At 33.4% G+C, this 12,726-nt stretch overlaps 1 protein-coding gene across 1 annotated transcript in view; it reads right to left on the bottom strand.

The window, feature by feature from the left end:
* Positions 1-12,726, bottom strand: part of LOC129217113 (high mobility group protein 20A-like) — a 32,239-nt gene that overhangs the window by 19,076 nt on the left and 437 nt on the right. Inside the window, exon 2 of the mRNA XM_054851364.1 lies at positions 417-877. Within this exon, the coding sequence (XP_054707339.1) occupies positions 417-877 (461 nt within the window). The remainder of the gene's footprint in view (positions 1-416; positions 878-12,726) is intronic.

The following is a 12,726-nucleotide window of genomic DNA, read 5'->3' as shown; positions in this document are numbered from 1 at the left end:
TGCTATTAAAAGGACAGACTGTTCTGAAAGTAAATGGAAAAGTCTGGTATGAATTGTCTGCCCAAAGCTTGGAAAATTTCCATTGGTTTTTAAGCATGAATAAAATTCTTGGTCCTACTTGAATGTTTCAAGTGTTATTTCTAAAAGCACAACTAAATGTAACTCTCTGGATGGTGCAATTCTTGCAAATCTAAATAATGTCTAAAAAAATAAGGATTTTTATTTTTGAAAACACATACTGTGAGGTCAAGTCCACTTTTAGTCAACTGAAGTAAAAACATAAAAAATATATTTTGTAAGCCAAAAAAAAAGAGGCCTTTAAAAGCAGTTTATCCCCCCCCCCCCCCCAAAAAATGCAAAGTTATCAAATTTTATAAAACTTTCATTCAAGAGTTAAGGATTCAAATTAAAGTTACCTTGGGTATTTCCCTCCCACTTCGTTTCAGTTCTTCTCTATACCACTGTGTGAAGTGAATATATGCTGTAGTTGCTCTTTTAGGAGGAGGAACACCGTCTTTGTTTAACTTGTATTTCTTTTTTGATTTACCACCACCTGTATGGTGGTGATGACCTACATGTCCAACATGATGCTGGCCAACTACGCTATTTCCACTGCCACTTCCACCACCTGAAGATGCCAAAGAACCATAGGAATAATGATACGCATTGCTATTGCCCAAACCAGATGAAGAGTAACCTTGATTTACAGAGTTCACAGTGAGGTTTAAAGCTGCTGGCAAAGTTGGAATCTGAGCCATTGCTGAGTGTAGAGATGAACTGTTGGCAGCATTGACGGCAGCTGCGTGTTGAGCCATTGCTTGCTGATAATCATATTCCGTGGAAAGAGACATATTCTGATGTCGGAAGGGGAGTCCATCTGTAAGAATACCATGCACGATGAATTAACTTCAAATGATAAAATAGGTTTTTAAGAGGTTAATATTAACAAAGCATAGTATAGAACAGCAATTCTCAACCAACGAGGTCTGGCAGACCAGCACTGGTCCACAGAAATATGTGACCGGTCCTCAGATTTTAGATCATCCATATAAAAAAAAATTTTCCTTACTGGAAAAAGAAATGCCATAATTACAACATCCAACACGACATCTTTGCATGAATTTTGTGATTCATTTTTGTAGTTTCCTAGAATGTTTCAGCTAGGGTTGCCGCGTTTTTGCCAAAGCGGTAAAAATGAAAATTATTTATTTTGGGAAGAATGTAACTATTTTTACTTTTATGAAGTTCAACTTTGGCAGTAACAGGGTTCAAAGTGACCAACTGACAAAATATAGGACAAATTTTGAAAAATCATAGGCTTTATGGGACACACATACAAAAAAAAAAAAAAAAAAAAATAATGATTAAATTTTACATACACATCATAAAAAAGTTACCATTTAACGCTACTGATGCATACACACATCAGTTGTCATCCCCAGCAGAATACGTGACAATGTTCTGCAACCTATAAAATCATTTAACCAAAATTTTTCTGCAAGTACTTCAAGCAACTCACGTGACCTGTTCTACAAATCGGGGGCCCTAAATCAAAATCGTTTCATACAGGAGGATTTTTTTTTTTCCAGTTTTTAAAACTTCACTGCTGCTATGCATTATTTCTGTTGAAACCTAAACCGATTGAGAGTATCAAAAAATATTTTATATGCTTTATAAAATGCATAGAAAGAGCCAAAGGTAGAAAATTTTATAAAAATCCGAACCTAGGCAACCAACTACGTTTTTTTTTTTTGGTTAATTTTACATGGCCATGAAGGAGAAACTAAAATAATGTTAATAAATAAATAAATTACTAATACAGTAAATAAAATGAGCCGAGTTTGACCAGCAAATAACAAAATACTTCAAAACTTTCTAAATTCAAATATTTTCAGGTTGCAAAAGGATTGAAATCTCAAACAAGATACAATGGACGTGTTTCAATGTTGACATGTTTCCCAAACATACGCGTATGGAGAAAATTGCAGTGGATGAAGGTTGATTGGGAAAAATAAGGAGAAGGGGGAAACAAAAACGCTAGAAAAATCAGAATCTTTTCAGATTTAGAACATGAAATTTCGGCAGAAACTGCCAATTTTCTACCAATATCTTTTAATTCAAAACAGAACTTTGCATCTGCAGATTTCTTTAAGTTTAAAGTAAATCTAAAGTTCCTGTAAGTGACTTTTCAAATTCAAACTTTTCAGGAGCTTTCAGATGAGTTATTGTATTTCCGAGAATTTAAGACTTTCTTCTAATTTTAAGAACTCTGCAGAATTTGTGCAAAATTTTAGTTGAGTTGGAAGATCTTTGCAGAAAATCCGCAGTTTTTGCAGGAATTCACAGAAATCTGTAGAATTTCTGCAGAAAATTTGTCTGAGTTTTCCTCTCACATTTGAACGGAATTGTTCTGCAGCTCAGGCTTCTGTTCTGAACGTATGTCGCAAATTTAGTAGTATCCTGTTTTGGCGGTTGTCATACATACCTTATGACATTATCTTTATTGTCACAATATGAAAATTCAAATTTCTCACACATAAAAAAACAAAAATGATGGTCATATTATGGGAAAGAACTTTATTCCAATTTAAATTGAAAATGATTTAGCAAATAATTACATAAAACTGCAAAACTGCTTGACTCCTTCTGAGCAGCAGGCTGTGAGAATATAGGAAGAAAGGATATGAAACATCAGGCACAAAGAATTGGGAACGCAAAAGCTAGGCGCAAGATGGGTGCCACATTAGCTGAATGCCGATTAAAATCAGATTTTCGCAGCAATATTTGGGTTGTTTTAATAGGGATTGGAGCATTTTTGTACAGCAATTCGTCACCATGGGTCAGACATAGGTTCACTACTACATTCCAGAAGCGAAACAATCAAAACAGTGGGTGGAAGCCAGTGTTCATCTAAAAGAGAGAAGTTAATCCGTCTGTTAAAAAGGGTTTGAGCAACATGTTTTGGGGTGCAAAAGAGATCCTGTTTGATTGCCTGGAGAAGGGCAAAGCAATTACAGCAGGGGTTAGAGTGGTGATTTCAAAAAATTTAGGATGCAATTTTGATGAAATTTTAGGGCATTTTTCGGACAACAAAAAAATAAGTTTATCTAACTTAAAATATAATTTATAAGCTTGATTTTCATATTGGATGATAAAAAGCTTCAAATTCAATCTTGAAAATTAAAGTGCATTCAACCTTTTATCTTCAACACAGTACCATATTCGTCGCCTCAGAGCAACAGTAAGACATCATATCCCAGAAATAACAGTAAGATATCTTACTGTTGCTCTGAGGCCACGATATAATGAAGTAGAAGTACATGCCACATACCAGCAGGATAAATGTATGTCCAATTGCTTCTTTACTTGCCTTGTTGTTTCACCAAAGTGAATTACAAAATGATAAAAATATATCCTTAATTAGGAGCGATTTAAAGTAAGGTGCAAGTCCAAAATTTATTACGTACTTAACTTTTTATCAGATAATTTTATACTTTTTGCAAACTCAGAATCATCAAAAATATACCAGTAAGTTAACAGATAAATCATTCAAAGATGCAAATGAAAATTTTTCTAAGGCAACAAATACTAAGAAACCTCCACTTTTGAAATTGTATCTTGGAGTGAATTTGGAACAACAGCTTTGGAGTGCTTCGTCATAGTAAATTGGTTTTCAAAAGAAGACAAAGAACAAGGAATTCAAAATACAGCTTGATTCTTCAAGCTACTTGTCAACCTCTTATGTCTTACTGAATCAGCTTCAGGCAATACCTGTCAATTCACTCTAGAAAAAAAAAGGGCAGGGTGCTGGTCTTTGAAAGGGGTACTTTTTTAAAAAGGACACTACTTCAATGCGGTGTCCCCCCCCCCCAAGACCGATGATGCACCATTCAAAAAGTACTGAGTGCTCCCTCCCCCCTACCCAAAAAAAAAAAAAAAAAAAATCAAGAGGAGAAATAATACTTAAAACACCTTTCAAAAATTCAGTCTAGTCTGCACCATGACGCTCCCCCCCCCCCTCGATCGCCGTCACCACAGACTTTAGTATTAAATATGATTTCATCCAGAAAATGCACTTGTCTTCAGAATAGGGTCAGCCCCTCCCCCATACACAAATGCCATCTAAGCTAAGCACATTTTCCACACTCCATAGGAACATTTAGCTAATGCTGAAACTTGGCTTTGGATGTTTTTCAACATTTTTCAGGCCATAATTTTAACTACCTATAAGAGTAAAAAAAAATCTAGGCATTTCAAAACCCTTTGAATTTTAATTTAAGAAGAACAGTATTTAATTACTGATCTCCCCTTCCTACCAAAGAAACTGCCTAGTAACGTGCATTGTGCCATTAAGTATTTTAGTAGACCAGGGGTCTGGCCAGAGGGTATTTGGGTCCGTTAACGGACCCTTCACAAAAATCCGATCAACCAAAACGGACCCTTCACAAAAATCCGATCAACCAAAACGGACCCTTCACAAATATCCGATCAACCAAAACGGACCTTTCACAAAATCCCGATCAAACAAAACGGACCCTTCACAAAATTCTGATAAACAAGATCGGATCTTTCACAAATTGTTTATTGAAAGAGCAAATCTGAAATTAAAATAACGCATATTTCTGTGTATAAACCGCTAATTTTTTGAACCTTTTTTTAAGTCAAATTAAAGGGATCAGATTACACAAAATCGGCTAATTTTGAAAAAAAAAAAAAAAAAAATGGGCACTGGCACTCTTGCGATGCTCTTTATGCTCTTTCAAGCGATAAATAATTGCTACTGCCAAATAAATATAATGGTTGTTTGTTTTATCACAGCTAATTAGCAGCGGTCCTGTTGTAAGCTTTTCTGAAATGGCATTGGTAAGCACTTTTCTCCCCTCTCGTGATTTAATAAACAATAATAATATATATCTGCGAAATGAACTTAGAACTGCAAAGGGATAGTAAGGGTGGGGGGAAAAATATGATCGCTTCAGATAGGGTTACCAACTTCAAAATTATCACCGCTTAGCGTCTGGCGTTTAACCTTTATAATGACTTGATTAGAAAATATTCTCATCATTTTACCAGCTTGTCAATATTTGCGTTTTTATGGTGGGTGCGGTGCGATGTTTAATTGTTATTTTGAGAGAAAATTATATGGGTTTTGATTTTTCGATGCTAACAAGGATGATTAACTTTAAACTCTTTTATTTACCTTTTCTTTTTTCTTTAGATGTCTACATTTTAAAATGCAATCTTTTAACATCCGATATGAGAATCATATTTTGTTCTTTTTTCAAGCTAACTTCGCTTTATTAGGATGCAAATAAATGAAAAGTCTTTTTATTTCTGTTAGAACTCTCATTTCAAGTTTTTAAAGCAAAATTCCATTTTCTGTTATTAAGTCAAAAATTAAAATGCTGAATAGATGGTTTATTTTATTTATTTATTTATTTATTTATTATTTTTTTTTGCTTCAACTGTGTCCACAGATATTAATGAAATGTTTATCATAGGACTCTAAAATGCAATTTTAAAATAATTTTATCAAAAATATTTCTTTCACAAGCCGTTTTTATACTTTTGATGCCTTCACTTTGAGAATTGCGATCTCTTTGCATCCGCTACGGGAATCCGATTTTTAGAATTTTTGATGATTGTTACGCTTTGTTAAAAGGTAAACAATTAAAATATCTTTTTATTTTTGTTAAAATCACGGAATTTATAAGTTTTAAACGAAATTCTGTGCTTTTTAAGAGTGTCTTGGTTCAAAAAGTTAAATGCTGAACCCTATTCTGAATTTTATTTTATTAATTTATTTTTTGTTACAATTATTTCAAATACTGTACCGAAATATTTCTAGTATAATTTAACATAATGTAGAATGGTATATAAATATTGATACTTGAGAGAGCGATGTCCCCCCCCCCCCCGCCAAATATCAGACCACTCCAGAATGATTTTCTCGACATAGAAGAGGAAAACACTCAACTTTAAGTTTAATTGATGCAGTTTGTGCCATCTCTACATTCTAAAATTTCATTTTAACAAAAAAAAAAAAAAAAAAAAAGTTTTTTTTTGCGAAATTATTTGATTTTTCACAAAATTAATTCATTTTTCACAAAATTAATAAATTTTTCACAAAAAACGGACCCTGTGAAAAATCCTGGACAGACCCCTGTAGACATCAAAATCATGATGAGTGTAAATTCTCCTTTTTTAAATGTATAACACTTCAAATAGAATAATTAACTAAAAATACTGTGTGCAGCGCTTCAAAAATGCAGCGGTAGCAAGTTGCAAAACTAAAAAGACTTTATTTAAGCTCTATTTCTTGTTCTTGGAGTTATTCAAATTCATAAAACAAATGTTTTAGCAGATGTATGCGCTCTTAAATACAGTGCATAAGCAGCTTGGGCCAAGCTTAGATTTTTATATCAGACAATTTTTGTGAAAATTTAATATATCGGCATTTTAATTGTGTGATTTTTTTTAAAATCAATTGTATAATATTTATAAAAGAACACTGCAAGACCATTTTAGTTAGAAAAAAACACAAGTATGTCAAAAGTATGCTTTTTATTATGTCAGTGTTTTAAATAATCTGTTATATGAATCATATACAAAGATATAATAAAAATACTTAGCAAAAAGGAAAGAATTGAATGAACGCCATGTCAATGCGATATGTTTCCATTTCAAACGATTTTTTAGGGGGGGGGGGGGGGGGGGGGCTGGGGATGGGGGTTAAAAATCCAAGATATTAAAAAAAAAACCCTTGCATTTTAGCCCAGTAAGCTTTGTACTATGTTCTTTTTAGCAAACAATCCGAAAGTTAACTTTCCGTAAACAGATGTGAAAAGATTGCTACACAATCGCTAGCAATGCGCTAAAATTAGCTAAGCCTAACTTCCACGTGCAAACGAAAAACAGGCAAAAGGGCTTAAATGTTAGGAAAATGGGCTATTCCCTCTCTCATTGTTGATTCTCAGAAGATCAAGGATGGGAAGCAATGAAACAAAGATGCGCCCTGCCCTTCTTTTAGATCGTGAAATGCGCCCCGCCCCTTTCATAAAAAGATGCCTCAACCATCGTTTGCCTCATCATCGCATGCCTTAACCATCCCTTCCCAGAAGACCCTACACCTTCCCACAACCTTTCAAAAACCCACCCTCAGTAGAAGGAAGAACATGCCTTTGTTTCGTACTGATACGCCAATTTGAATTCCGAGAATCTCATCCCCTCTTTGCCTAGGTATTTGCTTCCCCTTTTGTTTATGGGGCCGTTTTCAGGGTGAAATGCTGGAAACAATGATAAGACATGGGCGTTTTTGCAGACAATCGCTGGACAAATAAAATTGCCCCAATATTGCCGCAGGTCGAAACGATGGTTGAGGCATCTTTTTATGAAAGGGGCGAGGCGCATTTTGCGATCTAAAAGAAGGGCAGGGCGCATTCTGCTGATATGGAAAAGGGCAGGGCGCTGCGCCCTTCAAAAACGACCTAGCGGGAACACTAGTTAGTGCATTAATTCATTTAAAAAATTATTTTTGGCAACAGAGTAAAAAGAAACATTTTTTTTTATATGATGTATTTATTTTAATAAGCTTATTAATTTTAATTATTATTTTTTCGTTTTGAAAGCTGTTGAAGAATTATTTTTAAAGGGAAAAAAGTGTATTAGCTGCTTTGTTTAAAAGGTGGAGGTGCTGCTTTTTTTTACGCATCTAATTTTTTTAGATGTGTGAGGAATATACTTTATTCCTAGAAATTAGCAAAAATATGTTTGAATCGATTTGCGATTTTAGCTATTTTTGAGAATATTGATCAGGTACTAGAAAGTAGTATGGGTATATGGAAAAGTAGGTTCGTATAGTTCTAGACAGAACTTCTTGTTTGCAAGTACTTGGTATTGGCAGAGTCCAGAGTATCTGATCAGAATTTCGCCGAGTACTAAGTAGTTACCGAGTACTCGGTAGGTCTCTACAAATAACCAATCACCAGCTTTAGCAGGTTTTGTAGCTGAACTATCAATTTCTATTAAGCAATCATGTTGTCTTGCATTTCACTAACACAAAAATTTCATCAGAGTTGCTTTTGATTTTCAAATCCACACTGTAATGGTGGGAACCACTTACCCCATAGTGTGGGGACCACTTTTAGCGAAATTTTACGGTGTAAGTGAGACCCCTCCTCTAAAAGTTATTAATAATATTTTATTCAAAAATTCTGGTTGCAGTTAGCAGTTCAAGTTAAACTGTACATAAAGGTTTAATGATCATAAAAAAATAATAAAAGCTAACCGGGAAACACATCTTTGAGGAATGTTGCTTGAACTCACCAAAGAATAATTTATTTTTTTTGACTATAAACTCTCTGACCAAGAAAAAAATTCCACAAAGCCCAAATATATGCAAAACTAATCACTGTGATGAACCATGACACGATCAATGTAAAAAAATATAAAAACCAGATGCATATTTCAGTTTTAGAGGGGCGACCCACTTCCCTCAACTAACCCTACTTCAGAATTTACTAGGCAAATTTTGTTTCACTATTTGTAACCTATAATTTACATGTTTATAACTGTAATCCTTGTTATGTATTTATATTTAAGAGCAATGGTTTACGTGAAATATGAACAATTTACGTCCGACCAGGGTTGGGTTTTTTGCCGGGACAATGGAAAAAACCATGGCAAAAATGGTAAAAACCGGCAACAATGGAAAAAACGGCAAACACTTACTTGCAAATAGAGTAGCATTATATTGTTAATCAAACCAATTTAACGCTACTGTGGGCAAAAAATTTCAAATTTTTAATGGTGTTTGCTGTTTTTTATGAATACCAGCCATTTTATAGTAATAAGGACAATATTAAGGAATAAATAAACAAAAAATTTAAGCCAAATGACTTATAAGGGTCAACACAATGCAAAAATATTAATAAAACGGCATATGATCATTTTAATCATGAATTTATTCGAAAATATTTGAGTGTACGATGATTTTTGTGGTGTTATTTATCTGTCTCATGGTTTTCTCACCCATTTCAAAAAAAAATAAAAAAATCCGTCAATATTTTGAAAAAACCAATGGGTCAATCAGAGCTAATCAGAGAACTTGGCAAACAATTTTAGGTGAAAATTAAGTGTAATATGTTTCATTCAACTCTGCAGAAACGTTTACAGCACTCAAATGTGTATTTTTCATAATTTTTTTAACTTTAAATCTCCGATCACGTTTTGTCAACTTTGCCGGTTGACCTTTTCTTACCTTGTTTTCGGTCCGATTCCTTTCTTTAAAGCATTTTATCAAGCACTTTACTATACAAACAAATAAATTAACTAACCTTTTACCTGCCGATGTTCCCAAATGGGAACATTTTTTTGTGAATTTTTTTAGTAACCTAGTTATTTGTTTAGACTTGTCATATTTTCTGAAATGACACATAACAGTATGAATTTATTTTAAGTGTTCTCAATTTTTAAAGTACGTTTAACCTTTATCTTGAAATTAAAGTCAAATTTACTTTAATTTCAAGATAGAAATTAAAGTAAATTTGACTTCTGAACTTAGAATTTGTCTAAGTTTTTTTGTATCTACTTTTAAAGAAAAAGATGTAAGAAATATTTTATTGGCGTTATTTAGTAGCCAGAGGGCATATATATTTTATTTCAACTTAACAAAATATTTCCAATTATTATTTCTTGTGAGTTATTTCCATAAGAACCGACACGTTCGCATTTGGGAACATCGGCGTTTAGAGTATAGTATTTGAGGGGGATTTTAGTCAATTGCGGAATTTGAGTGTGATTCCTCTTTATTTCAAATATTTTGTTGTAGAAGATCTGTTTTGTGTTGAATATGCGTGCTCGGTTCTTTCATTCACGAACATACATTTTTTATCAATCAGCTTGCCCTTCACATCACTATTCTATTGTAAATATGACCTTCACACCCGCCTTCATGCATTCTCTCTATTATAAGTAAATCGCGTTTTCGGGGTTGGAATTCTTGTTTCCTACCCTACTCACTTTCTATGAATTGTATGTGTTTCACACTTTTAAAATGTATCTCGTGACTGACGGGTAGATAAAGATAAGGGCCTTTTATGAACATTGACCAGTCTCATTTCATCATTTCATTTCATTACTCGGCTCACGTGCGTTCTGTTTCTTTTAGCGAGTCTCATACGTACCAACGATTTTGTTTTTAGACTCAGAATAATGTAGTTTTAATCTATTTAGTGTTTTGAACTATCATTCCGTATAAACAGCAATCTAGAGATGCCTCGCAAGTTTTTAACGTTAGAAGCTGCGTTAGATTATTTCCACAGCTTATCCAACAGCGAACTTGATGACGAACACGAGCATGATCTTTGTATTTTGCTGCCTGATAAACACGCGAGTCTGAGTGATGAAGAACACATAAACGATGAAGCCTTAAATGAAGTTTATCCTAAAGATGTCTGCGGCCATGTTGACTTGATGCTTAGCGATGAAGATACAGGTTCAAATAGTTCAGATGATCAGCTTCACAATTCAGGATATCAAAAGGGAAACACAACCTCATGCTCGACTCCAAAAGCAAAGAAGCGGAAACAAGAACCCTATCCCAGGTGGGGAAAATATGCTAAGTTGGAAGAAAATCTTCCGGGAAAAAAACTCGAAAAATTGACTGAAAAATTCCCCGAGCTTCAGGCAATGGATCTCCTGCAGTTATTTTTCAAAATACTTCCTCTGGATTATATGCAACATCTAGCTGATATCATATTAACTCTCAGTGAAGGTGTCAAGCAGACCTGAACCTAAATCACATCTTCCTGTTCTGAATTTAAAAACAGATAACCATTATCTTGTCCCCTTCGCTCAGAGACGTTGTACGGTTTGTCAGAAGAACGTGCGAAAACGGGCATTGAATGTGAAACAAGACTCCGCTCATCTTGCTTCCCCCAATACCATGGACAATAAGGAAGAAAAAGTGTCATTCAGAAGAGAAAAGTATAATAGTATGTAAAATAAACAAAAATATTCATATTTTTTCATCCATTTCGAAGTAATAAAGTTTCGAGATCAATCCTCCCGTTTACTTCATTCCAAACGCCGATGTTCCCAAATGGGAACATCCTGAAATTCCTATTTAAAAATATTTTTTCGCCAAAACATGTTTAGGTTAGCTATACTAAAGGTAAATTGAGACATTTAAGCAAAAAATTAAGAGTAAAAATTAAAAATTTGAATTACGGCGTTTAAAAGGCTAATTTAGAGACATTTCAAACCAATTTACCACTACTGTGGGAAAAAAGTTCAAATTTTTAATGGTGTTTGTGGTTTTTTACGAATACCAGCCATTTTACACTAATAAGCACAATATTAAGGAATAAATAAACAAAAACTTAAAACCAAATGACTTAAAAGGGCCAACACAATGCAAAAATATTAATAAAACGGCATATGATAATTTAATCATGAATTTATTCGAAAATGTTTGAGTGTACGATGACTTTTGTGGCGTGTTATTTCTCTGTATCTTCGTTTTCTGACCCATTTCAAAAAGAAGATCCGTCAATATTTTGAAAAAACCAATAGGTTGTATTTAGAATGATATGAATGATGTGAAAAAATATTGGACTTCATATTCAAATTCCGTTTTGAGTTATTTTGGTTTTACTAAAAAGTTTCAAAGTGTACCAACACTTTTGGGAGCCACTGTAGAAAAATTTGATATGTTGAAGTTCAAAATATGGAGGCTCAATTGTATAAATAAAATATTACTGAAAAGTACTTATTTTTGTGAGCTGTTGCAATTGAGCACATTTAAGAATTAATTTTTCTGCCTTACCACTGATATTTTGACACTGAGTTCAGAAGATTGTTTATATCCAATAGTTAGGAAAGAAAAATCTTGATGAGTCTTCTTTTTCATTTTTGCTTCCTCATAATTCTATGAGGATATTATTAAACACTGAGTGAGGAGCAACTTACAGGAGTAATAAATAATTATGTTTTAGTTTCTTTTTTTAGAACAATAAATTATTGCTCACTTGAAAATAAATATTTTGAAACTATACCTTTACATTTGGACATCTTTTGATTTAATTAATTTTAACTTCAGCTTAATTTTTGATTGTTAATCAATTATACAAACATTTAAATTCATAATAACAAACAATGAAAAAATCTCGATCAGTTGAAAAAATATCATCCAATGCTTTCGACGCAGAAATTAATTACTGATGATACATAAAGGTCAAAATACAACTGAGAATAATTCATCACGGAATTAAAAGCATTAATATTTCACTGACCTTTATTAGAAAACATCACTCTTCTCATAAAATTCTTCACAAGAATCACAATTAAAATTTAATCGTCATTAGAAAACAATGCCTAACAAACTGAACAAATGGAAAAGAAAGATGTTAACTGCCATTGTATTTTCCCGTTTCAAAGCTTACTTTAAATAATCGATACTGATCAAAATGCGTATCTTCTGAGCATTAAAAAAAAAGAGAAAACAAAAAGGCTTAATGATGACAAATTATAAACAAAGAGAGACCGACGCTGTTTTCATTGCAGTGCACTTGACAGATTATAGCACATTATTTTTTTTCCTCGCTTCATGAGTCGATGAAAGCAGCAAAAACAGGAAAAAATTATGAAATGTCAATCGATGAGTATGGGGACTAATTCCCCCACCCATTACAGCCCCCCATAGCTTTTGTCAATAACCCGATGCAC

The sequence above is a fragment of the Uloborus diversus genome, chromosome 2 (genome assembly GCF_026930045.1).
Source record: "Uloborus diversus isolate 005 chromosome 2, Udiv.v.3.1, whole genome shotgun sequence".
Lineage (NCBI taxonomy): Eukaryota > Metazoa > Arthropoda > Arachnida > Araneae > Uloboridae > Uloborus > Uloborus diversus.
The sequence above is the reverse complement of the archived record's forward strand: the minus strand, read 5'-3'. Positions and strand labels throughout refer to the sequence as shown.